The 27,337-nt window shown below is 55.5% G+C and overlaps 1 protein-coding gene across 3 annotated transcripts in view; it reads left to right on the top strand.

Annotated features, from left to right (window-relative positions):
• Window positions 1-27,337, top strand: part of RNF220 (ring finger protein 220) — a 238,153-nt gene that overhangs the window by 77,534 nt on the left and 133,282 nt on the right. The window contains exon 2 of one of the 3 annotated variants that reach the window (XM_067301107.1): window positions 20,308-20,382. The exons of the other annotated variants lie outside the window; for them this stretch is intronic. Coding sequence (XP_067157208.1) covers window positions 20,308-20,382 — 75 coding nt within the window. The remainder of the gene's footprint in view (window positions 1-20,307; window positions 20,383-27,337) is intronic. 3 annotated transcript variants of the gene reach the window in all.

The raw sequence follows: 27,337 nt of genomic DNA on the forward strand, positions 1-27,337 counted from the left end.
CTGATGATGTGCTGCTTTTAGGAACAGAGCTGCTTTCTGCTTCTGCAGGGTAGCAGCCCCTCTGCTCTCTGAGATGGACACAAAAGGAAGGGAAAGCAGATGCGAGAGTATCTCAGCAGAAGGGCGGTTTGGCCCAGCAGGCGCAAGCCTGAGAAGCACCTAGAAGGAAGCCCCATGCAGCAAGTATGGCCACTGTCCCTGGAGCAAGCTTGGGGCAGCACCAGGTCTGTTGTCACTGACATGGCACAGAAGGATTGAATTCCTTCCTACTTGAGCACAGTTATGCAGGTTTCCAGAGAGGGGTGACTGAGTGGGTATGGGAACGTGCATGCACCCATCTGGGCGAGGATGGGAGAGCATACACAGTCCTAGGAGAGTGCACAGCATCCTGCATGGTATAGGAGAGCACGTTGCCAGGACTGGGCATACGGGACCCCCCCAGCACTGAGATAGAAGAGCAGACACAGTCAGGAGCTGGTATGGGAAAGCACCCTAGCAGGGATCAGGCTTCTTGTTTGTGGCCAGCCTGCCATGTCAGTAGCCTTGAGCCCTGTGTGTCTCTGTGACCCCAGCTGTGAAACAGAGATATGCAGTTGAGTTAGTGCAGGGATGCAAAGCATCAAGATCTTCTGTTGGATCAGAAAGGACAAAGGATTATTCTGGGTAGAGAGTGGGAACCTCTAACTTTGCTCTCCTTTAAAAAACAAACCTTGTGCCTCCCTGGAGAGGACACAATGACAGGGAGTATCTCATTTAAACCCTGCTGGCATCTTGCCCTGACTAGCTAGGACTTTCCTCTTGTCACTGCTGCACAGGCTGATCAGAAAACAGACACCCATTTGCACGACAAATACCCTTGGTGTTTTCATACATTGTTGTGAATTGTTTTCCAAAGACCGTAGAAATGTGTGTTGACATGCTACAGAAAACCAATAACATTTTTCACCATGTTTTCCAGAAGAACATTTTTCATTCCCTTTTCTTCTGCCAGCTTTACAGCCACTGCACTGTAACAGCAAGGAGGGAGCATCCCTTGCACACCAGCCCTGGCCCACGGCTGAGGGCCCCATGTGCCAGCTTGTCCTCATCCTTTAGAAATCAGATGTCTTCTCTGTCCCTCCCTTACCCACTTACAGCATTTTCTACCTTCCAGCCCTGGCCCCTCTGCGCCCTTCTCTTAGAGGCCAGCAGGATGCAGGGGCATGACAGGACCTGGCCTGTGAGCCAGGGTGCAAATGCATTTGAGAGCCAGGTAGGGGGAAGAGGAAGGGCAAGTGTGGATTTTATTAAGTGATAACACATCTTCAAATCAGATTATGGCAAATTTTCGGGGGCACCACAGCATTGATTGACTGGGCCAGAATTGGAGAGTCTGGGTGGGAGCATGTCAGAGCATGTGCAACCGGATCCCTTCCATTAGCCTGATCAATAGCCACCATGGCGGGGGAGTGGACGAGAGTGTCGACAAAACTGCATAAATATATATCCGAGAGCCAAGAAATCACATTACAGCCAAAGAATCTGAGCACAACATGGGTAACCCTTTCACCCGAGCACCCAGGGCACGGGGAGCATTAACCCTTTCAGGGCAGGCCTCTGACTCCAGTGCTGGCAGGGGTGTTGACCTGGTTGTGACTTGGCTTAGCAGTATGAAGAGGTGAGATCTGCCTCAAAGGTGGCCCAGAGCCAGCGCCACTTCCCCATGGTCAGCTTGCTAGAGGCCAAGTGGCTGCAAGATCTCCGTCATATGGTTGTAAAAGTGTGTGCTTAGGGCAGGGATGTGGTCAGGCCCTGGCGGGGTGAGCAGTGGCAATGTGTTGGGTCCCCTCCACTGGTGCCCTTTGCAGCGTGGTGTGTTGTGGCATGTCGTGTGGGTGGGTTAGATGTCAGATCTTGCACCCATGTGATGCACAAGTAGAAGGAACTGACAAGGGGCTCGGGTCACCACAGAGCTGAGCCAGCCTACAGCCTGTAGCCCAGGTCTTCCTCCATCTGTTCTCCAGCAGTAACTTGCTCTGCAGCCTCAGAAGACTGAGAAGTATGGGCCTCTCTTCCCTCCCAGAGGCTTGGGAGTGCCCAGTAGTGCACTCAAGTCACATAAGCCCGGAAATAAATACGGGGAGGAAAGATAGGAGAGGTTTCCAGTGCTCAGTAAGGACAGGTCGCTTGTCATGTGGTGTTTTCCTTGGCATCGCTGCGTGCAGCATCCCCAAGCACTCGAAGGCAGGCAGCACTGTGTGCGCCTGTTTCACAGCTGTCCGAGGCTAGTGCAGGAGAAGCAGGAAGGAGAACTGAGCACTTCTAGTGGGACAGAGCAAAACCGGGGTGTGTGTGTGTGGGTGTGTGTGTGTGTCTCTGAGAAGGAGAGCAGGGGGCAGAGAGAGAATTAACATCAAAGAGAGAAATAACACATTTATAATATCTTCTTTTCTGCTTCTTATAATCTCAAGAATTCGTAGGAATGCAGGGAAGCAGAGAGATGGTCTTTTAAAGAGAAGACCTAGCAAGATAATATTGAATACTGACAAAGTGCTGCTCAGACAGGGCCCCAGTGCTGCAGCTCAATACACGGGATCCATGCAGCGTGCCAGCTAGCCTGCACCCGCTTTTCCATTGCCCTGCCAGCACCAGAATTTAGTCCCATCTCTGCCCCTTTTATCCTGGGCTCCCTGAGCCCTGTGCAGACACTGTTAACTGGAAGGGCCCGGCAGCATGAGGAGAGAGAAGATACTTGCAGGGAACGGGAAAGAAGGGAGCACGTTGGTGTTGTGCAGGTGCCCAGGAGGAATAGCGCAATGGGCCTCGCAGCCGTCCCCGACCCCGTGTCCCCAGTGCTGAGAGCCGGGGAAGCCGTGCCTGTGCTGGCCAGGCCTTCCCACGCTCACCTGTCGGGTGGTCCAGAGCCCCGGGATTTCATGCTTCTCTTTGCCCAGACCCACTTATCATGTTTCCAGTCCTTCCCCCAGCCGTGCCTTCCTTTCCAGTCCTGTTTTGACACTTCTAATTAGCAGACATTTAACACCTTGTTTTGCTTGGACTCAGCCTTCAGCCAGACAACACATCGATGGCCTTTGACTTCTCCCCTGACCCCGGGTAACCTGGCAGCTCAGAGCTCTTGGCACGGCTCTGAACACATCCTGTCAAATTTCCTCCCTCTGCCCTCTGCCCCTCGGTCCCCGCAGCCCTCGCCGGCCGGGCTGGGGCGAAGGCACGGCACGGTGCTGCACGCAGGCCAGGAGGCAGCGTTTCCCTTGGTAAGCGCTTTCCTGAACATGATTTAAAGCACTGAAGCAATAAGTGAAAAAAAAAACCTGTAATAAAGTCAGCACTCTGCTTATTAAGGGGAAAAGGCTGTGCTTTGCTTATACTAACATTAATTAGATAGATATATAGGGAGCGAAGAGGCCTCTAGGAGATTTATACAGGGGCTCTGAAGACAGATGGGTGGACTGACAGACAGACAGACAGCAGCTCCCAGAGATTTGCCACATGCAGGGTACGTGGGAAGCGGTGATGAGGAGCCAAGGGGGCAGTGGTCTCAGGGGTGCTGGGATGCTGCAGGGCAGCAAGTATGAGGGCAGGTGGGGATGCTGAGACCTTCCAAAATCACCTGGGGGTGGCATAAAGCAGATGGAGAGTACCGTGAAGGCCAGTGTTTCTGAGAGCATCCTCAGAGAGGCGTGTGTCTCCCTCTCCTGTTCCCCTCTGCTGTACGATCAGGCGGGTGCAGTGTCAGATGAGGTCTTCCAAGCAATAGTCTCTGTCTTTCATGCTCCAGAAACCGGCGGTCACCTGGATGCTGTTATCAAATTGAGGAGATACTCAGAGCTGATAATTTTCACTATGAGATTTTTCTCCCTCTGTTCTCTTCTGCACTGCATCCATCAAATCTTTTCCTACCGCTCCCAGTGCCGGACAGACAGCAGAGCACCGAAATCATCAGAGCTTCTGCAGAAGGCCTCTTCGTTAACATCTGAGCAGAGCAGGTCCCCTCCCACTTGGTGCATCTGGCCAAAGTGTGTGAGTGGTCCTTGGCCTGGCCTCCCCAGCCCACAACCGCTCCACATGCTGATGGGAACCTGCAGAGCACAGGGAGCCTCTGCTTGGGCCGGCACCTGGTGCCTGTGGCGGTCTAGGTCCCAGAGCCTTGCCTGTCACTCACCAGGGGATCTCCCTCCGTCCCTGCCTGTCTTGTTGTATCTCACTGAGAAGCTCTTTGCATTTTGCCTGCCCTGTGGAGAAGAGTACGCGAGAGTTCACATAGATGGTCTCCATCTCTTCTCTCCATTTAGGCCCACTCTTGGCGGAGCAGTGCCAGGCTCCCTGGGCTGCCTGTTTTGCCCTGGAGGAGCCTGCGAGGCTGCCTCCCTTTGGGCATCACTGCCCTTTCCATTCTGCTGATTTACTGCTTGGCATGGCTGTGCCCTGGCTGAGACCTATGAAATGACCTGGGCTAACAGCCAGACGCTTTCCCCATAGGCTGCATTTTTAACTCAGATCATTGCTGAGATCTGGGTTAGGTTAGCTAAATGAACAGTTATACCACAGCACAGGGTGCTGTAGCCTCTGATGGAGTGAGCATGGGGCTGAGGAGTAACCACGTAACCCTGAGCATGCTGCTGACAGAACAGGAGGGGTGATGATCTCCTTGGTCTTTCTGGGCTTCCTGTCCTGCCCTGGTGGCCATCCAGACTCCTTTTCTTTTGGTTCCTTTTGGGGAGGTGACCACAACCTGTGGGGTCCAGAAGGGATGACTGAGCCCACACCTTGGACATGCTCCTTGTTTTCCACCATCCTGGCTCCTGTCAGTGTCTTTGTCAGTATGGGGAGAGCAAAACCCCTCACAGGTCCTTTCCCGCTGATGCTTGCTGTCTTGGTAAGTCTCAGGTCTCACCCACTTTACGCAAGAGGAGCCTCCATGTGGAGAAGATCCCAGGGCTGCCTGGGGAGGCTGTGGCAGAGGTAGGAGTTCAGCTGAGGTCTCTTGATTTGTTGTGTACTCCACCGCAAGCCCATCTTGTTCTTGGATTATGGCTTTTAAAAGAATTGTGGTTGCTGCTGTCAATCACAGGCTGAAGGCTCTAGTGATTTTACTTGCCGTTGCTCCAGCAGGCCCCTGGCAGTGTCCGTGGGCCGCATCAGGACCACCCGTCACCCTTTCCTCCCTTCGCCTCCTGATCCTGATCTCTTCATCCCACCCAGGCAGTGTTCCCTCCCTCAGCCTGGATTAAATATAGCGGCTGACTTTGGAGGTGATTAGTAATAAAATTTTAACAAGCATCCATATGAACATCTTTCTGTCACTTTTATGAGGCCATTTACAACAGGGAGATATAAGAGCACCTTAAATCTCCCCATCACAGGAGGGGTCAGGTCACAAGGGTGGGGGAAGAAGGCCCAGTGTGTCCCATGTCACCAGTGTGGCAGTGCTATAGGAGCCCCCCCATCCCCATGATGGGACGGGTGACTCCCTGTTGGGCAGACGTTACTGGCCTGCTCACTCCCTTTCCTGGCTCCGCCCTAAGCATCTTCCAAGAAGTTTCCTGTGGTTCCGTCGCTCTGTGAGCAACGACTGTCTCCCCAGTGGGCTGTGACAGTGGCTGACCCCTCTGCGGTACCAGCAGTGGCCCAGGTTGTTACCATCACACAAGGCATCTCTTTGCAGAGGTCACCTCTCTGCATGGTGCTCCCGGTGGGTGGGAAGCCTAGGGGGGTGCTTGAGGCTGTGCGTTGCCAGTGCCTGCAGGGACCGCCGCGTGCGGTGGGACAGGGTGCAGGGATGGCGCTGGAGCCAGGGACAGGCTGCTGCAGCTGGGGGCCCACAGCAGCGTGAGGTGAGCTCAGGTTCCACAGCAGTGTAACTGCTTCAATGCTGAGGCGTTGCACTTACACAAATAAACTCTGCTAGGAAAAAATGTTCACAAAGACCATTTTCAAGTCACCTCTCAAGTATGCTCACTGCAGTACAAAATGGGATGTTTCCTGTAGCTTTGCCGAAGCCTAAATTTTGGGCCTGAATCTGACACTGTCTACCTTTTTTAAGAAAGACTCATAAAAGTCATTTGTACACCCTTCCCTGTTTCTGACACATTTGGCTGCACGCCAAGGGCATGTTCTGCTCTTGGTTACAGCAGTGCAGACCTCCATTGACTTCAACAGTGCCACACCCAGTGTAAGTGAGAATGGAATTTAGTCCCAGGTCAGTAATATACATGAAAGCAATCAAAGAAATCCTTTCCAGGAGCTGGAATATGTTAGAAGGAATAAGGCTTTGTGTTTCCTGTGTAGTTACATGTCCAAGCTCTGGTCCTGTTTGAAGGTCTAATTTGTGAACAGTGATAACTTCCTGTCTCTGATTTAGTTCAGCGTAGCTGAGCCAGTACAAGTCCCAAATCCAGCCAGTTTCGGTGCTGATCATCAGGCACAAGCGCAGTTGGAGCATTGATCCAGCCAGCAAACTCAGAATTTGACCCTTTACTGGATTCTGCTGGGCACTGCATCATGGTGCAAAGATGAGGGCTGCCTTTGCACCAGGTGAGACATAGGAGCAAACTCCCACACCTAATGATGTCCCAACCCACACAGAGGGGGCAAAGGGGATCAGAGCCGGAAAGAGGTGCAGTACCTTTGCCAGGGCCATGCTTTGGGTGGGTGGCAGAGCCCAGAATAGAGGCCGTCTGTCCTGACAGCCGCCGAACCGCACTGCCTCACAGCTGCTCCATGATGCTCCTTTCGTGTGGTCTTTCTGCTTCCTGTGCCAGGAGTGCTGGATCAAACAGACCTTCACCAAGTCTTTTAATATTAAAAAAAAAACCAAGAGTTGTGGTCTGAGTTTTAGGCGGAAGTTTAGGTTCGTTCCTTTTTCTAGTTTTGTTTCTTCAAAAAAAGGAAACACACCTTTGAGTAGTGAAATCAGAAAATAAGGAAGCAAAATGAATCTCCTCAGTCTCAGAAATGAGTGCTTGTTTTTCTAGGAGCAGCGCATGGTCCTAGAACAGCAATGTGCAACCTCTTGCATAGACAGCACAAGGTTTGCAGCACGAGCTAGTTTTACCTAGCTCTTTCCAACTTACTGTGCACTATCCAAGCACTGAGTGTATGTTGCAAGTATAAATATCAGGTGGGCAAATGCAGAGAACAGTTGCCTTGTTCCTGTCCAGAGCTGAAATTGTAACTCACTATTGCAGAGCTGTCCCTCTCTGAGGAAGACAGATTCAGCTATCGACACGCAGCAACCTGGCAGAGCAGGCAGCAGGGCTGATCAAACTTCTTTGAGCGAAAAAATGTAGTTTGGCCAATAACGAAAGTAAGAGGAAAAGATCAATATAGATTATTTTGATTTTCTAGTGAGGAGGGCAGAAGTGAATAGGTTGGCTAAGTCAAACTTACTTTTCACTCAGAAAAAAATGACATTTTCCATGGTTCAGCACATTTCATTCTGAAATCTTTTAGGATACACCGCTTCTCAGGTTTTGACTGAGCGGGAAAGTGATTTTGCCACGTTGCCATTTCCTCTGGGAAGCAGCTCGAATAGACAGCATGTCGGGTAACGGATCCCTTCTCACGCACAGGCCGCGGGCTGAGGCAGGGAGCGGAGCACAGGAGCGCTGCTGGTAGCTTGTTGGCGGAGAGGAGGTCGTGGCTCCTGCCAGGCCAAGTTGATTTTGGTACTGCCTGTGCTTGTAGGCAGTGGTGGGATGACTGTGCTTCTTGCTCCCGCTCTGCTCTGTTTTGTTCCTCGGAGGCCAGGTTGCCTCTGGGAGGGTATTTGGATGTTTTCCTGCTTGCTTCCCTGAGTCAGACTAGAAGTCTGCATCCCTGCGAGCAGGAGGAACCCCATGCTTTCACTGTGTATTCGCCGCGTGTTGCTCCCGAGGCGTTATTCCGGGGGTCGTGATACCCCAGAGGAGGTTAGTGGACAGGGATGTCCCGCACTTCCCGGTAAATAAGACTCTCCATCCTGGGTGCACGCAGACGCTCCTGTGCCAGGACCTCCTACTCACCACGTGCCGTGGCCTCGGCAGGCAGGGCTGAGACCCTGGCATCGCCAGAGCGACCCTTCGCAGAGGCGGCCTGGAAGAGCTTGGCTGAGCGACGCAGCTCGAGGCTCCTGGCAAGACGGGAGGCAGGCGCCGGTGCCGGGAGGAGGCGAGCGGGGGGCCGGGGCTGGAAGCCCCCGCCGGCGGTGGGATGCAGGGGTAGCCCTGCTCCGTGGGGTTGGAGCCTGCTCAGGCAGCAGGTCAAAAAGGCAAAGTTTCCTGGGAGGTGAATTATCAGTGGGAGCAATATCGGCAGGTCAAGCACATCGGTGCTGGGGTAATACAGTTAAGGTGCAGAGCCTTGGAGGGAGCCCGGCCGAGGAGTGCAGCATTAAAGCAATGAGCCCAGCTTAATCTGCCCCAAGTGAGGGCAGTGGGGTCTTTAATATTGTGTCAGGCTCGCAGGCCCTTGTTGGCGGGTTATTCTTCACGGCAGCTAATGCCACCGGGCTAACTGAATTAGCCCCTCCTTCCGCGGGGTGAGCGTGGGGTTGCCGGCAGGGCGATCGTGCCTCGCAGCTGCAGGGAGAGCGAGTGATGGCCTGGAAATTCAATCAGGTGAGGAGCTGCCGCCGTCCCCAAAGGACACGGAGCAGATTGGGGAGGAGAGCCCGGGACGGGGACCCCCGGGGACTGGCTCCGTGCCGTCCCCAGGGAGCGTGCCCTCCGGCAACCGAGCCCAGCTCAGGGTGGCGTGAAGTGCTGCCCGGCGTCCTGCCGCTCGCCATCCGTCAGCCCTCTCTGAGCACCGCCAGGCCCCGAAGGAAACCCTGTCCTCACCTGCGAGCTCATTTCCATCTTGCTCGCCGCCGGGTGCGGTATTCCCCTCATTTACCCAAAGGGGACTGGGGCACTAAGGCTGGCTGTGCCTTGCTCAGAAACATGTGGTGTATCTCTAGCTGAGCTGAGAACACCAGGGTCCAGTCTCCATCTCACCTGCAGCACTTCCGTGTGATCGGAAATGAACTGGACGTTAATCAGCGAGCGATGGCCTGGCCCGAGGAATTGGCAGGTAGGTCTTTTTCCTGGCTTGCTGCTGGGACAGGTTGCTCCCTTGACAACCTACTGCCATGAAGGGCCAGTGATTCTACTCACCCGCTTCGTAAAGCCCTGTGGGATGCACAAGCAAGGACTGCTGAGGGCCTGGGTACCGCTGTGGCCAGCCATCATTCCCAGGAGTCATTTTCTGTCCTTTAAGTAAAATAGAAAAATCATCTAAATCTCACAGGTGTTTGCAAGTTGTCCTCCAAACCTGCTGCCACTTTTTCTCCTTCTCAGCCTCAGCAATTGCATTCTCCTTTATATCAAATTAAAACCAAGCTCCTGGCAAACACTGCACCGCATCTTGAGTTGGCGATGGCGCCCATGCCCGCTGTGGCGGCAGTGCAGAGCTCGGAGCTGCTCCCCAGCACGGCAGGGCCCAGGACAGCCAGCCCTTGAGCTGTGCGGTATTTGCCACCTCCAAAGGCGAGAGCTGCTGCTGCGCCTGCGGAGGGCCGCAGGGAGGGAAGACAGATGCTCTGGGCATGGTGGGGCTCTGAGCCCTGTGCAGAGATGCTCTCGCTCCCCTGGAGCCGGGCTGCTGCAAAGACCAAGATGGGCAGGGACCATGAAGTGCCTGCAAGCGCCGGGTCTGTAACAGAAAAGGACTTGTCAGCATAAGCCGGGGAGCAGACAGTGAGCAGGAATGGGTGCCGAGTATCGGACATCTCCAGGCCCCGGGACGGCAGATCCACGGCAGAGCGCTGCTTCCCTTCTGCAGGGCCCAGGCCTCTCTCTGCCCCTCCGCACCAGCCCTTCCCCTGCTTGAAACCCACCTTCCCTCCCGCTCCCAGCTCCTTTCCCTGGCACCCCTTGGATCTTCCAACCCTCCCCAGCTCCCTTTGCAGTCCCCACCCCACCCCTCACATTGTTATAAATGGAGGCTTTGGCTGCCTTTAAATAGTCATATCTATCAGACAAGCTCACATCGGCCATAAATTCTACAGTAATGATGATTTTCTAAGTGGGTTGACTGGAGCTATTTCCGCTTCTGCCTTCAGTTACCGCACGCGTCCCCCCCCAGGGGCCAGCAGCCTCATTTGTTGTCCCCCTAATTGTCATTTCTCCCATGTGTGCTTGGGCAGAGGCTGGAAGGAGCGCTGGCCACGCCGCCCTCTCGGGGTTGGGGTTCCCTTTCCCCCCCGGGCCCATGTGTCACCGTCGGGGACGGCCGAGGCAAGGGTGTCTTGCAGAGCAGGGAAGAGGGCTGGGGAGGCGAGACAGGGCTGGCTTTCTCGAACGCGGGCAGGGAGAATGGGCCGCAGAAGCCCACATATGGATGCCCTTACATCTCGCGGCTCGCCCCCCTCCCCAGCTGCCTGCAACAGGCCCGACGTGTGAAAGCTGTAATTACAGGTAATCCCCCCGCCCTGCGCCTGGTTTGAATTTGGCGGAACAGGAATGTGGAAGGGAGAAGGGGAAATACTGACCAGACGCTCTGCAGGGCCAACATCTGCATGAGTCATCAGGGCACATCTGGCTGCGGCAGCCTGCGTTTGGTAGCCCAACCAGTCATGGGGCTTGGAAAAGGCGCTTTAGACCGTCAGGGCTGTCTCCTGCTCCCACTGAGGGCAGGGCATGGCCCCCCCACAACAGGGAACCTTATGCGAATAGAGAAATTATTAGTCCCTTCACCTGATACTGCGAAAAGCTTAGAAATTGGAAGTTTGGTTTGCTTTGGGAAAGCCATGCTGTTTCACATGTAGCGGCACCCACATAAAATCAGGCAACCGCAAAGCAAGGGGCAGCGTAGTCGAGACCGGTGGATTGACAGCTCCCACGCTCTGTTCCTGACACTCGGTGGGTTTGCCGTGTGAGCTTGGGCAGCCACAGACACTTTCTGTGCTGTATTTTTTTCCGCACATAAAAGAGAATATAGCTGTCCTGAATGTATTTAGTGTACATTTCTCTAGCTTTTCTGGAGAGGGAAGCAACTGTGCCAAGGCTGGCACTGTATTGCAGTGTCCCCCAGTGAGATGCCTGAGCAAAAGAGCTGATTTCTGTGTCCGTGCACAGTTGGGGTCAGTGAGCTGGGTCCTTACACACTTTCTATTTGACTTGTGAGTAGTTCCAGAGCCACGAGCTTTTTGCAGAAGTCACCTCCTGAGCTTCAGTCCTGCAAGGACGAACGCTTCTGAATGCAGAGCCCTCAGTGCAAAGCAAAGGATTTCAGACCTGCCTTTCAGGATTGGGACTTTTGAGAGAGAATCAGGACAAACTGGGAGCAGGATGGCATCTGGGGCAAAGCGGTACCCTTGTGCCAGCAGAACCAGAGGGTCTGGGTCCGTTGCCTCAAGGTGCCGTAAACCTCTGCTCACCCTATTTGCACTGGATAAGGATAGAAAACTTCTATCACATAGACAAGATGTATTCTTGGTAATTTCTTTAATTTCCTCCCTCTGGCTGGTCAGTCTGACACACTTGGAAAGATGAAGGGGAATGGGCTCGGGAGACGGGATGGCTCAGGGCATGGCAGGGGACTGCGGTCTCAGTGAGAGGAAGCCGTTAAATCCAGCTCCTAGTTACTATGGCCGGGCTCGATCTGGTTTGCGGGAGAAGAAGAAGCAGCAGGGAGGTCAGAGAGACGCAGGCAAGTGGCTGAAGATCCACCTGACGCCACGCTGGGAGAAGGGCCGGCCCTGGGGAGCACCGCAGCTATCTTCTTTGCGGCGTGCTGCCCTGCTCCTACACGTGTGTGCTGGTGAGAGGATGCTGGAGGATCTTTAAGGAGCAGGCAGGGGATCAAGGCCCTACATCTCCTGCTAAATGGGCCTGAGCACCCCTTTGTAAAGAGTCTGCTTGGTGCTGACCCAGGAGCAGAAGTATCTCCTGTTCTCCTCCTTTCCTGCTCTCCCTGCCCCGAGAAAAACGGCCTGAGCTCGCGCAGCGAGGAAGCAGGCGCAATCACATCGCAAGGCGGTCGGCTTCCCAGATAACCCCCGGCTCCGCGAGGGCAGTGCAGGTGTTATAGGCATTGTCTCTTTGGAAATTAATTTTCCTGTCGATTCCCTTATTTCTCTTAATTGATGAGGGGCAAGTCTTAGGCGTGTTGCCAGCGGCACCAGCCAGAGCCTCCCGTAGGTATCAGTGGAGCCAAAAGCCCTAGCGCTGAGGGCTGGGGAGCGTAATGAACTCTCAGAGGACTCGTTGCAGCTCAGCCCGTGCTCTAGATTAGCTGAGGAATCATCTGGCCCAGCTATTAACTGTCCCATTTAACATCATAAATTATTAACCTAATTTTGAGGAGGGTCGGTGACGGATCATGCTGATTTTGTCGGCCTTTCTGCAGCCTCTCGCATCGCCTCCCCGTGCAGGCGAAGCCATGGGCAGGTCCGAGGGGCAGAGCCTGCGGAGCAGGGGAGAGACCGGGCAGCGCGGCCGCCTTGCCAGCACACGGACCGTCTTTGCCCCGTCTTCCGGCCCAACGGAGAGGTCAGGGGGAGCCTGGGCAGGGCAGGCCCTGGGGGGAACCTCGGGTGAAAATGGGGGATGTAAAGATGCTCGTAGACTGGTGCATATTTGAAAAGCAGCAGCACCTTCTGGGAAAAGTTTTAAATAAAAGAGGGGGAAAATGAGTTCAGTGGTATAAAAGCGTTCAGAGCTTTTTTCAGCTAATTGGAATCTAATGAAAATTTAAGGGATTTCATCTTTTCTTTCCCCTTTATCTTTCTTTGAGAAGAGAGATGTGTGCAGAAAGAAGGGCCTGAGAGTTGCACTTGAGCAACTATTTTTTTTTAGTTGAATGGAAAAATTTTGAAGCAATTCGGTTTGTCAAAAAACCATACCAACCTCAAGGAGAGCAAGCTCCGAAATCCTTGTAAAACGCCTCTTTCATTCTGGCATCAGAAAATGGACTTTTTGTTTCCCCCGGGGCAGCTGTGCTGCTCGGTGCTGCCTGCAGCGGGGTGCGAGTGAGCGGCCCCTTGCTGGCGGTGTGCGCGTGCGTCCCTGCACCCGTGCAACATGTCCCATGAAGGTGTCCCACGAAAGGGTGGTGTTCAGGAGCCCCAAGCCCGCTCCCCATCGCTCTGACGGCTTATTGCGGTGTGCGCGGTCCGGCTGCTGTAGGACAAAGCCCGGCGCTCTGCCAGATTTCCTAGGATGGAGGCGCTTGGGGTCAGGATCAGCAGGCTGCGTTGCTGGTAATAAAAATAAAATAAAATAAAATGAAAAAACAAGACAGGTGCAAAGCAGTGCCTTTGCTGCTGATAGGGGGATGGAAAGGTGTCAGAGTCCGTACTGCATCGGCAAGAGCCTGTAACACGAACCAAAAAGTGCCTGTGTCAGTGGTGTGGTTACAGCCCCTCTCCCTTTCAGAAAATGAAATGGGAAGAGGGGTCCAGCATCTGCAGACCCGCAGCCTCGCTGCCTCCCTGGGCGCTCTCATGTGCCCCTCGCCTGCAGTGAGCCTAGTGAAGGCCTTAGCCAAGTGCAAAATAGCAAAGGGGCAAGGGAACCGCGCTCTTCAGAGACCCGACCCCTGCAGGCACGCCGTGCACGCGCAGTGCGGACCCGCGCAGGACGGATGCCCAGCACACGCGGATATAAAATACAGTGCCCTGCAATAAAACATGCACTGCTAGTCTATATATTTTGCAATCCCTTTAAAGGTTTTTTTTCTTTAAACCCCTCACCCCGGCTCCCTCCCCATTCTCCCCCCAAAAAATTATTATAAAGAATTATTGCCATTAGTACATCTTTCCCAGTGAAAGGAGAAAATCGCCTCATTCATAATTTATACCCTCAATTACTATTAATAAAGAAATATTTCAGCAGAAAATCGCCTGGGAAAATTACACGTAACATTGCATTAACATTCTATTTGAACATTTTCATCACATTTGTTATAGAGTTAATAAGAGGGATATGCTCCCCTGACTTCTTCATGAAATTATGGGCTGCCTATGATAGTTTAATCTTTTAGACTTTATATAATATATTCACTTTACTAATTGAGCTATCCAAGGAGCAGTTAGGGATGTTCTTAAACGTGGAAGACAAAGTAATCAGGGCCGTGACTTCCTGACTGTAAGATCTTCTTCCGGAGATGAGGAGTCGCACATGTGAGGAGCACCTACATACGTGTGTGTGTGCAGATGTGCCTCTCCATTAGCCCTCCCCTTAATGTCCTGCCTGTACTTGAAAGGGAACGTGGATTAAAGGTGTAGGTGATTTTCAGACTAGTGAAGTATTCCCAAAAAGCTCCGTTTGTATTTCGGAGTGAGAGTGGGTCTGGGGAATGTGAACAAACTGTTCTTTCTGGAAAAAGAAATGTCCAGCATGTGGAGTTTCTCAGGAGTAATACCTTGTGTAGACAAGCCTTTAGGCTCAATTTCACCCCCACCCACCATCGTGCACAGACCTTACCCAAAACTCAAGCTGAGAGTGGAGTTGGGGCAGACACCCCTCTCCTCCTCTCCCTAGTAGCTCCTGCTCCGCCTCTCAGCATGGTTTTGCCAGGTGGTGCAATCTGGGGGTCCGCAGAGCTGAAAGGCTTCCCCCTGCCCAGGGTACAACGAGCCCTGAAGTGGGCCAGAGCAAAGGAGCAGGGTAGGTGTGAATGGGGAGGCATTTTGGAAGATGACTCAGCCCAGCATGGTGCACCACAGGGACCTCTCTGTCCTGTCTGCTTGTCTCCAAAAAGCCCGAGCGACAAGAAAGTCATGGTGGGCAGAGAGTGAGACAGTGGAGAAGCTATTTTGGGGAAGGATTGGTGCAGAGGAGAGACAGAGGGAACATGGGCATCATAAAAACACTGGTAATTATAGTCCAATAGGCTATGGGCATAGTAGAAGTTACTGAAAGGGTAATTCAGAGCTGTAGTGAGAAAGGCACTTCTCTGAAGTGTTGAGTTTGGGAGCTGAATCCAGGTCAGGGTTTCTCCGTGAGACCCTTCTTTCCCTGATTTCAGTGCAAGGCTTCCCTAGACAGTAGCGGTCTGTGGTTTGGGGCAGGACCGTGTGGAAAAGGGCTGCATCATCTGCGTGAGAGGAGCATTGCCTACTCATTAAGCCTAAGGACATGCAGCCCGTGATCAGGTGCAGAGGGATCCATCACTGTTGAGCAATGGCCCTGCCACCAGAGATGGAGGCAAATCTCTGTTAACTGCCCCTGGTGAGAGAGACTGGAAGAGCCTGGGACCAGCTGCTTTGCTGACCGACAGCCCAGGCAGGAGGGCCTCATGTCCACCAGTGCTGGCATCCCCTTTGCAGCCACTGAGATGGGACATGGGCAGGGCATGAGGTGGGACGCTGGCCTGTAGGTGAGGATCTGCAGTCGCCCCCAAAACTGGTCCTGTGACTCCAGGCTGCTGCAATCCAGTGGCAAATGCTGTCAGCAAGCCAAAGGGTTAATGAAAAGCCTTCATGCATTGGGATTCATTAGCTGGGACTCGTTAAACAGCAAATAAGAGCCCGGATGTTGCCATCTGAGCCCTGCTGACGGCACCTCCTGTGGGTGAGGCACCCCGCCTGCCGCCGGCTGCATCCCACCAGAGGTGGGAATCAGAGCAGGAAGGGTGCAAGAAGGGGCTGCTGGCAGCCAGCACCCCTCTCCCACACCCCCCAGCGTCCCAGTGTGTATTCACATGAAACCATCAGGCCCAGCCAAGCTCAACAATTCAGTCCTCTGGTTGAACACCTGTGTTTCGGGCCAGGCAGGGCGCAGGTGGCGCTGCCCTCGAGGGGCTGCATCCCCTTTTCCCACGCTGCCCGGCTTAGAGGGGTGGCAGCAGCTGGGCAAAGCATCCAGGGCAGGACAGCATGCGCTGTGCCCACCACGATCAGGCACGAGGCTGAAGCAGGGGTGGTGACCGGAGAAGGGACTCGAAGCACTAGGTCTGTCGCCAGGAAGAGGGACCAGAGGCTGCCTGCTGGCCGTATCTTTCCAATACACGTGAGCTCATCGGGGTGACAGGGATGGGCGATGGGCAGCCTGCACCCTTGGCTCTCCTCTGTCCACTCTGGCACTGGGGCGAGCCCATGCCTGTGCATGGAGGTGGGAGATGCGAGGAGCACACACACGTGGTTGCATGGAGGGGCACAGCTCCATTTTTGCCTTAACGATGGAGGCTGGTTGTCACCAACAGGTTTCTCGTGGGTTGCTCTGCAGCCTTGTTGCTGAGCTTGCGGTAGACATTTTCCCAGGCGACAGCATGCCACAGGCCAGTGCTGGCAGAGACTGTGGCCACTAGGACGACTGCTGAGCCCCTCGGGGCAAACAGCAGCCCAGTGAGCCTCCACCTCCTCGCAGCCCCCAAGCGGGCAGGAAGCCGTGAGCTGCCCCCATGCACCAACGCCGGCAGCGCAGGGCATCGTGCCTCTTCCCGGGGCTAAAGGAGGCTGCGGGGCAGCCTGCCCGGCGCTTCGCAGCGTGCCGCCCAGCACTGGAGGCGACCCAGAGAGCCCAAACCCCTGCCAGGCAGGAGCATTTTTTTTGCTCGCATCCTCTGGTAGAGCATTTCGGGTGAGCAGTGTGCATTGCACGAGGCTTTGCATGGAGGCCACCCACGCGCCGCGGGCCATCCCAGCCACGCGCTCCCCTGTGCAGTTCGGGAGCCCCTTTCCTCCGGGGACGGCAGAGCCGGGCGAGCGGGCGAGGAGCGCCCTGTCCGCCTCGGAAAAGGCCGCTGGCCGGGCTGGGGCAGGATGGGCCACCCTGTAAACAGGACAAGGCTTGTAAACAGGGCTCCAGCTGGGATAAATTTAGCTTGTTGGGGTTGCAGCCCCGGCGCAGCAGGACACGGTGTCAGGGCATTGTGGGGAGGAGAGGGGGAGAACGAAGCTGAATAAACAAACGCAGCTTGTCGCTTTTTTTTTGTCCCCGCGTTGTTATTTCAGCCGGACAATTGCCCTGCAGATTGAGGGAACAGGCTGGAGTTCAAGTGAATTTGGCTTCCAGTGCCTCCCTTTTTACATTGTGTTTTCCCATGGGAATGTATTCTGGCATAAACGTGTGTGTGTGTGTGTGTCTGTACCTGCGTGTAGGGAGAGCGCGCAAATACTCCACGTACCTCTCTGTGCTGTGCAACGGGGATACTGTCTGCTTTAAAGCCCAGGTGAGGCCAAGCAACTCGGGTTTTGGAGTCATGTAATATTTTGCTCTCTCAGCATGCACAGCCCAAACTAACACCCGTGTTTGTTCAGGAGCCCATGTGCAAGGTAGCACGTGTCCCCATAGGTAGGCACTGAGCTCTGGAGGTGTCTCTTCACTGCCGAGGGGACACTGTAGAGGTGAAACTCTGTGCGAGACTTTAAAAACCAGGGGATCAGGACTCCTCATCTTTTTCCCTAGTTCAGTCATGGATTTTAGACAAGTCATATTTCCCTGACAAAATCATCCGTGATCTCAAGGGCAAAGGGCATGGGTCTTCTCTGTCAGTCTGGCTCTGCTAGGACCTAGTCTTTTCTAAAGGCCGTGTTTGGAGGCAGCCTAATTTCCACGTCTTAATTTTATTTTTCTCACATCTCCATCTTACACACACATACACACACACACTTCTATTGGAAAAACGATTTTAATACCCATGGCACATTGTCCTGGTGTGATATAAAATCCAATGACATGTGGCATTTGGAAAAGGTCACTTCCCCCATCAGGATTCATTATCCTACCTCAGCCCGGGAAGCCATGGGGCTGCCCCCTCCTCCGCAGACCCCTGCGCCCTCCCAGGCTGCGTCGGGCAGGCGGGGAGAGGGGGTGGGACAGGCTCTACGGCCACCTCGGGTGGTCGCAGAGGGTGCCTCTGCCACCGCTCGTGTCCCTGCCCTCCTGGGTACCTTCTCTTTGCCACCTGTATAATAGGGGCAACACAAGTTGCAGGGCTAAAGGGTGAGGAGCGTGCAGTGGGAAGGCTGGGGCTGCAAAGGCAGGTGGCATGCCGGGTGCTGGGCAGCAGGTGCTGGGCCAGCTTTCGTCGGCCTCCCCCCGCTCCCTGCTCCCTCTCTGTTCCCTCTAGAGCTGGAGCCGGCTCTTGCGGTGCCCTCGCTCTGCACGGTTGCAGAAGGGAAACACTCCCCTTCCCTGTTTCACTTGTTTAATTTTTGGCGGGGTTGGTTTGGAAATGCCTGTCGGTGTCAGCGCTCACGGTGCCGGGCTGAGCCACCTCGGCAGAACTGAGAAGAGAAAGCGGAGGAGCTCTGGGAAGCCCGGCTCCCGCTGGCTCCCCGCAGAGCCCAGCCGGCTCAGCTCGCACCACCAGTGCTCACGGGGCCCCTGGGCTGGCTCCTGCGCTCCTGCCCAAAAGCTCTGCTTCTGCCAAGGCTGCAGCAGCACTGATGGGCCTCTGCCCATCCCTTGGAGATTTGTCCACACAGTGCAGCACCAGGACAGGATTTCTGCTTGACGGAGGTTCCTGGTGCCCATTGCAGATGAGGGACTGCGGGGCAGGAGTGGGGGATGCTAACAGTGGGGTAGGGGAAGGCAGGTGTGACAAGCTGCCCCATGGCCATCTGCATGCTTTTGCCTTTCCTTGGGCTCCTTTCTGCTCAGGCTCCCCCAGGACCCCCTCTGCCAAGCACGTCCACCTCCCCAAGCTGCTGGCAGCCCAGCTCAGAGCTATTCTCTGGCAAGGCAGAAGGGCTCAGGAAGGGCAAACCTGCTCCAGAAGAGCTCAGGGGATGCGATCTCTTGCTGGGTTGTATCAACCAAGGTCCAGGCTGGTGCCCAGCGAGTCATCTCATGGGTAGGGCAGGGGGGACTGCAGGCCAGGACTCTTAGGGTCTCTTCTCAGCTTGGTCACAAACTACCTTGGGGCACCTTGGGCAAGTCTTTCACTTTTGTAACCCCGTTCGCCGCCCGTGGGAGAGAGGAACTGCAAGGGTGGGTTACAGTTTGGTGCGTTGAACAGGCAGCAGGCCTGGCGCTACGGGAAGGGCAGAGGCTGAGCCAGCGCAAGAGAAGGCTCTTTCCCAGGGCAGGAGGTGGGAACGGGAGCAATTGTTCCTGGGGAGAGAAGAATTTGCATTATTTTTGCAACCGGGAGTGGAATTTGATGCCTGCTGAAGATGACTTTTCAGTGTGCTGAGGGTGATGGTAAGTGTAGCCCCTTCCTACCGTATAAACACCAATGAGTTATGGGTACCCCAGCCTCTAATTATGCAGTCAGCCCCAAATAGGCTGTGTCTAACGAGGCTGACAGACTAATATCTCAAGAGCCCTTAATGCGTTATCATCTCTTGCTGTATGACCTCATATTTATAACTGCTCTGGTGGGAGGTTGAGAAATGTCCTTCTCTTCCCCCAGCCCCCTCCCCAACTTTCCCCCCCTCCAGAGCCGCAGCTCTTCAGCCTCATCTGTTAGGATCAGGAGGAGAGAGGCGAATTCTCTCCATCCATCACAAGCGGAGTTCGCGCTATTAGATGATTAAAGACATTTTTTATAATATTTGGAAGAGGCTTTGAAACGTCTCTCAAACAGGGTGATGAATGCCTGCTTAACCCTTGCCTGGCCGGGGCAGCGCTGCGGGTGGTGGGGAAGGCGGCACGGCGTGGGGCAGGGCTCGGCAGCCAGCTCGGCGGCCCCGTGCTCGCCCAGCCGTTGCGCGGCCCCGTGCCCGGACCCCTGACAAGGTGTGATTCATGAGCGCGGGCACCTGCAGGAAGCTCCGGCCTCCAGGCAGTTCCTAGCACAACGGGGGCTCGGCGGTTTCCGAGGCTTCAACGGCTCAAGGAGGCAGGAAACGGCGCCCGCTGCCCTCCCCGGCCCTTACGCAACAGGCCCCCAGGGTTGTGCACCAACACGCGCATGGGGCACCTCCTGCTCCCGCACATGGGGCCACCACGGACCCGCAGACCCCACGTCCGGGCAGCAAGGGGGGGAGAGCAGCCCGTGCCCGTGCCCGGCTGAGGTATACCTGTGTTTGCTCCCCTCTCCCATCCGTCTCCCTTTCCTGGCCGTCTGAGGGCGTTGCTGGATGCAACGTCTCCCTCTCCGAAAAAATCCATGAGCGTCTAGACATCTGCCCCCTTAGGCTCCATCTTTAGGATGTTGTACCCTTGCGCTGAGTGTGTCAAAAAAGACCTGTGGGGACGATGGGCATGTTTGCGCTTAAAGTCATGCTGGTGTTATATCAGTCAGGACCTCCCGAAGGCCAAATCGCTGATGTTGCTTGTTGTTTGTTCCTGTGGGGGAGTGGAGATTTGCCCTCGGATTGGGGAAGAAAGGCCGCCTCCTTTGATCACAGACGCAATATTTCATAATCTCAATTTCTTGTCAATTGATTGCCAGATAGAAGCGACAACCAAAGAGGGCCCCAGGCGTCTGCAACTGCCACTCATCGTATGATTTTAACTCTCCCCCTCTGTAAGTTTGCATTATTTTCTTCTTGTTGTTGTTATCTAAAGAAACCTTTCGCTCCCTTCCCCTCAAAAAAAGACTCCTAGAAATCCCAATGCCCTTGTCAAATTTGGTATTACAGTTCAATGTACATATAGCTGAGAGGGGTTAATGCATGATTAATAGGTGTTTTATTAAAATGGTTAATCTGTCATTATACAGTCCAAGAGATCAATAGATTTCTTATAATCATGGCTTAAAATCATCTTTAGCACCACTGCTCATGGGCTTAAGCCCCTGGGCGACACGCTGAGTGGATGTGGGAGTCTCCTGTTAACCCCTTGTAACCCTGCTGCAACCCAAAGTGTGACCCAAGTTCTCCCACAGCAGGAGAAAAGCCCCCAGAGGGCTGCGTGTACCTTTATGGTTATCACCAGCACTGTCATTTATGGGTATTAAAATTGTCGCACCTGAGCGAGAGCGAAGGGGAATGGGAAGAGACAAAAACTGGAAATGCACCTGGATAACTGCTCTTTGTTACGACTGTTCGCAGCGCTGGAGCGGCGCGAGGCGGGGGCGCGGGTGGCTTGTCCCGGCGCCCTTCGTGCCGGTTCAGGCAGGAAGCCTTGGCCACGCATTGCCCCCATCGCAGCGGCGTCGATGCCCTGCTCGTTCGCTGATGAACGCTGCCTCGCGCCCCTCCATGAGGGGGAGAGGTTTAATCCTTGCGTGGAGGGTGACGCGATGTGCCCGGCTGTTGGTGGCAGCGGGAGGACCAGCCCGTGCCACCTGAGCCCTCCGCGTCCGCGGCCCCAGAGGCTGCTGCCCTGGCAGCTGCGCCTTGGTGGATCTGGTTGAGTTGGCTGGAGTACGATGCCTCGGAAAAGCGAAAACTCCCTTATTTTAGTGTTGCCTAGCACCAAAGCCCCGCGTGGCTGCCTGGCCCCTGCCGCGCGCAGCCGGGCCCTAGCACAGCGGGGAGATGCTCAAGGGTTATTCGGCCTCGCAGGGTGTCAAGCCTTGGCGAGAGCTCCCGTGAAGAGGAGGCCTGGGAGAAGCAGGAGCACCACCATGCCCACGGCCATGCTGAGCCCAGGAGTCTGGCTCTCCCTCGCCCCAGTGCTTTCCCAGGCTCTCTGAGTGCTGCTTCCCGGCTCTCCCCCTCCACCGGGTCATTCTCCCATTTGGGATTCTTGGTCCAAGCTGCTTTTTGATAACTCTGGAGACCGTGACAAATCCCAGAGACGCTCAGACCCCGACCCCCAGCGTAAGGTCTCTGCGGGAGGAGGTGCTGTTTAAACAGACTGACACTGGGGCGGCTGAGCCAGTGCAGGCAGGAGGGAGCGCACCTTCCCCGCCGGCAGCGGCGGCGGCGCGGGGAGCCACTGGCCAGCCCCCCTCTCTCTTGGGAACCGGCCTGTAGCCCGCACGTGGTCATGCCGTGAGTCTGCGGCAGAGCCAGGACAGAAGTGTGGAGCCAGCGCTGCACCCTCGCCGCGAGGCAGGCCGGCTGGCACTGAGCACGGAGTAGGATGAGGCGATTTTGGGAGCCTTTGGACGTTGCTAGACTTGCGGCCTAGCGAGCGGAGCCGGTGTTGGTCTGCTGGGACCAGTCCCCAGGGACCTGAAGCAGCCCCCTTCCCTGTGCCTTGCTTTCTGCCTCGCTGAGACGGGTGAAAACAGTTGTTCAGGAAAAGCGGCGGCAAGTTCATACTGTTATCTCCCACCTCCCTTTCCTGCCTGTCCTGCACTCATCCAGCCGGAGCTGACCTGAGCAGCCCCTGGCGGGCAGGAGATCCCGGGCGCTGCCGCCTGCCCCGTCCCTGCGGGCACGTGCCCGATGCTCGGGCCGCCAGCTCACCCCGGGGTGGGGGGTATCGCTCCCCCCTCCCAGCCCCACAGATGCTCGCCTTGGGGCTGGGTGGAGATTTTCCAGACCCCCTGGGTCCAGCCCTGTCTTTCCCTGCCTCATTGCTTATTTCTGGGCCATTATGTTCGACAGGGAGAATTTGTTTCTGTCCAGAGCAGATCCCCGGACAGTCTCAAGCCTCGGAGGATTTATCATCCTGAGCTTTTGTTTGTGGGTCTCCAGGACCCTCTGCCCCACAGCTGAGCCCAGATGCTTCCCTGTCTCCTCCCCGGAGCCTCCTGCCCCCCAGGAGCGCTGACCCCTCTCTACAACGCGGGTGCCCCCCAATTGCAGCCCTGCTCCCAGCCCGACTCCACGATGGCGCTGCGCGGCCCCGAGGGGGGCTGAGCCCCTGGGGTGGCCTGCCAGGAAGAGGAGGGCGCGTTGCGGGGCTGGCAGTTTGGGGGCTCCGGGAGCTCGGGCGACCTGGCAGAGCAGCCTGTCGAGAGGGCTGCGGGGCCGCGCGGCAGGAAGCGGAGCGGTTCGGAGGCCGGGGCGCTGAGGTGGGCGCCCCGCTCGCTCATCGCTGGGGTCAGCACCGGCGTCGTGACTACTCGTGCCGAAATAGCGGCTCTCGTCTGCGCGGGGTGACAGCGAAGGTGGCGTGCGGGCCGGCGCCGGCGGCTGCAGTGTCCATCTCAGCCGCCCTGGGATCGCGGTGGGGTTGCGGAGCTGAGGGTTTGGGGTCATCCTGAACAGGTTGAGGTTTGTCGGGACAGAGTTACGGGCTGGCGCAGGCAGCGGCTGCGACTGCGTTTCCAAACCGCCACCTCTGCTCCTTTAGACGGGGACCGGCGCCAAGACCGGCCCCGGGGCCCCCGTTTGCCACCAGCCCCCCGCTTGCTTCCTCCTGTCCCCAAGGCAGCGTGTTGGACGGGGTGACAAAAAGCCACTTTGGAGGCCGGTGGATGCCGGAGGAGGAGGAAAGGGGCGCAGGGCCGGGCCCGTCCCAGCGGCCCCGTCCCTCCCCAGCCGCGCACATTCCTCCGCAGCGCCCGGAAGGGGAGCCAACCTTTGGCACCTTTATTGACACTCCCTGAGTTCATACTGCGACTCTACAATCTTTCCCCGAGATTATTAAGAATTAATTGATCACTTTTATATTCCCCCCGATACCCAGTGCTGCTTTGAGACAGGCAGCGGGAGGAGGGAGGGAGACGGGGAGGAGGGCGGGGTGTGTGTAAAAACACACTGATAAATGTTAATTACTCTTTTACAGCCCTTGTCAAATTCCAAAGCAAGTCGTAAATTCATTAAACTCTAACGGATTAAGCACATGCAGCTTATTTAGTCGCCATAAACAAGATCATTTGGATGTTGATTTTCCCTTTTTTATTGCTCCAGCAGAAAAGAGGAAAAATAGGATCAGGAAAGCAGTTGGTGGTTACTAGGGAGTCAGAAAAGTTTGGGTTTATTTCATATCTTGCTTTGTTGCTCCATGGCTCCTCGTTGTAGCACATTCATCCTCAGATTGAGCCTGGGCAGTGTCTTGCCAGGGAGCATCGCATTCCCAGGAGCCGTGTCCTTGCCCCAGGCAGGTGAGCCTGCACGGGCAAGGCAAGGGCAAAGGAGAAGTGCTGTGGGCCACAGTGGCCATGCTGCCCATAGGGCCTTCGTGTCCTGGCTGCGTCCAGCAGCTGCCTCCTAAGTGTGAGGCTCTTCAAGACCAAAGCAAGGTCTGGCCAAGCGGAGATGGCAATTTTGCAGACCTTTCCAAGGTGTTTTTTCAGCTGGGTTGGCCAATCTACACTCCCTTGTGCCAAGAAGCCTCCAGGGGTATGTTATGTCCAGCGAGGGTTAACCCTGTCCCTAGGGTGCATGGGTCTGCTCGCAGCCACTCTGCAAGGGGTTGGGCAGGCAGTTAGCAGGGCATCTGTAAAAGCAGCTCTGTTCATCTGAGGACACTTCTGTGCCCAGTCAACTTCTGTCCCCAAGGCGCTGGTTCTGCCAAAGCAAGCGGGACATGTCCCAGGCCAAGCCCAGCCACAGGGGAGAGGAGCCAAGGCCGGGAAGCCGTGCTGGCTACCAGCCGCAGCACAGGGAGGATCAAGGCGCCTCTGGATGCCCTGAACACGGGGCAGGGCTCTGAGGTCTGGTCCCTACGTTGCTGCCGACCCGCTCGGTGAGCTTGCCGTCCTGTACTTTGCATGTGTTAATAATCCAGGCTGACCTGCTGAGCCGTGGGGGCGGGGGAAGGAGAATGAGAGGAGGGTCATGGAGATTAATTAATACTCAGGGCTCTAATTATGAGTTTCTTCAACACCGGGCTTCTAATGAGGAACAGGCACTGAGACAGCTCCGAGTCCCGCTGCCCCCCAGCTGGCCCTGCTGAGACATCTCCTGCTGCCTTGCAGGAGTGGTTTTACAGGGAGAGGGACAGGAGTTAGCCCCCGGCCACCGGCATCTCCCTGTGCAACTCCTGTGCTCCAGACCATGTGGCCGAGAAGTGGCCACGCTGCTGCGTAACCCCTTTCCACGCTGGAGCTGCACGCTTGCCTTGCGCTGAGCGCTGGAGACCTACGGCCATCCCGAGCATGCCTCCAGCTCCCCCTCGGCTGCTCATGGCCGGTGTTGCTGGCCATGGGGCTCCAGCATCTCTGAGCCTCCTGCATGGCTGTGCTCAGTGGGAGCTGTGGGCTACCCTGCTCTGCGGGCAGCAGAGGGAACTCTAAACACCTAATGAGAGCTCCCTGCCTGGCTGCTTCCAGAAAAATTTAGGGCCTTAGCTTCAGAGTCCTCAGCAGTGTTTCCTCTAAAGGAGGCGTCCTGAGCACTGGAGGGACGACTGCTCTCCTCCAGCCCTGTCTGGGTGCCCCGGGCTCGGGGGCTGCACTGAGGTCCACCAGCGTCAGTCTCGGACATCCCCACTCGGAGCAGGACGGTGGGGAACTGCATGCTGATTGTCTTAGCTCGGTGACGTGGCTAATGCGCTTAAAAAGCAGAAGGTCCATCTCTTAAACGGGGGGGGCCACGGCGAGCCTGCGCTCTGAGCACGTACAAACTGCCCTTCCTCGCCTCTGCGTCTGCCTCTTGGGGGACAGAGGTGACCTGCAGCAGGTCTCAAACAGACCAGCGGGGAGGTGCCAGCCTTCCCAGAGCCTCGTTCCCGGCAAGCATTTCCCTCCTGCCAGTGTTCAGCCTTTTCCTCTCAGCAAGTACAAAGTGCACAGATAAGTCCCAGCAGAGGCATCTGTGCCAGCCAGATCCCTCCGCACACCCGAAACCCCGAGCTCCTCTTCTCGCGGTGTCCTGTCGCCCAGGAGGTGCCCTCCCCTTCGCTCCCAAGATCTCCCTGGGGCCAGCGGATTTATGGGCACGGAGCAGGCAGCGAGGGGTTAACGGAAGGACTATGTCCCATGCTAAGCAGTAGCTAACAGCCACTAGCTAATAACTTTATGGCTTCAAAGCAGAGCATTTATCATGCTGAAGTTTGTTTATGCACTAGTTATATGGCGCATTATACCAGATCTGTGTTTGGCTGATAAATTCTCAATGACAAGCGAGGCTACCAATAGGGACTTACTGAGTCCAAAAGACCAGTAGCTTTTTCCTGAACTCTGCTTTCTGAGATAAGGATGTTTTTTCCCTCTTTTGTTTTGTAAGGAGGAAAAAAAAGATTCAACAACCTGTAAACTCAGAAAAAAAAGAGTGAGATTTTTGTTCAAGATAAATTGCCCAATTCTGTGGTCTCCAGTCATGGGACAGAGGAGAAGGGAGGTTGTCTGGCAAGGACCGGTAGGGCTGTGAGCAAGGGCCTCTCTACTGGCAAGTGATGCATGTGAGCTTGTACCAGGAGTTTTGTGCATGCGAGGAGTGGGCGCTGACAGCTCGCTGCCTCGTACGGGGTCCAGATGTCTCCAGGAACAGCATACCTCAGTCCCTTCTGCCTTTTGGGAGGGTATTTTCTGGGTAGAAGTATTAGAGGGCACTTTGGGAACCCGCTTATTCTGCCTAGTGCTTCTAAACTCACTAAAATAAGACATAATCACAGTACTTGTCGTTATTTTCAGGTTGCATGTCTAAGCGATTTGTTGCTGAGTGCAGTGCAGCTGCTATGTTCACCTGTACCCCCTGACTGCCAGGTTAAATTGCTTTAATCCTAATAATAATAATAATGACCTTCACATTTCTGGCTTGCTCTATCAGAGGAGCCAAACCCACTTTGCAAACATTAACAAGCTCGGCCTCCTGACTCCATGCAAACAGGATGGGTCAGGATTATTTTTCCTGCTGCAGCAGTGGGGAAACTGAGGCATAAAGAGAGGCGCTGGCTTGTCTGTGCCTACCCAGGCTGGCTGGACCCAGAGCCTCTCAACTCTGCGCACCTCGCTTTAGCCAGCAGACCTCACTCCGCTCCAGTTTGGGTGCTTGGGGGCCTCAGGCGCACGGGCACACACCCCTCTGCACCCATGCGCACCCTCCTGAGGGTGCTTTTTACATGCTCCTGCACGTGCTCCCCCGGTGAAGGCATCCTAACGTGCGTATCTGTGCACGTATGTGCATGCATAAACGTGTTCATTAGTGTGGTGTCTGTATACACATGTCAAATGTGTGTCTCCATCTCCGCGCTGCACTAGGATGCCTCGGCGGCTGCATGCACATCTCCGTCGGTGTAGCTGGCCCCGCGTGCGCCTGTCCGGCCAGATACCTGTTGCATCCCCGGCCGTGTACCTGTGCCTGCATGTGCGTCCCCGGCTGTGCATCTGCATCTGTGCCTGTGTACTGGCCCCTGTAGGCTGTAAATACTGCCAGTGTGTCGGAGAGGTTGAGCGGTTTATGGCTCAAGGTCAGGCCCATGAATCATAAAAAGGTGTCGGAAGGAGCATTAACTCCTAGCCTTCGCTCGGTCTCTGTGTGGTTTCAGGCGGGGCCCCGGAGGCAGTGATTAAAGGGTGCACCTTCCCCTTTCAGTTTTACGGTAAAAGGAAAGCAGTAAATTAGAAGCCCGCAGGCTGGGACAGGCCGGCACAACCGCCACGTCGAGTACCTGCCGCGCGCCCGGCCCGAGGGGCAGCGTCCGGCCGTGCCCTGCGCCCGCGGCGGGGAGCCGCGCCGGCCTGAGGACGCTTTCCC

The sequence above is a fragment of the Apteryx mantelli genome, chromosome 8 (assembly GCF_036417845.1).
Source record: "Apteryx mantelli isolate bAptMan1 chromosome 8, bAptMan1.hap1, whole genome shotgun sequence".
Taxonomy (NCBI): domain Eukaryota; kingdom Metazoa; phylum Chordata; class Aves; order Apterygiformes; family Apterygidae; genus Apteryx; species Apteryx mantelli.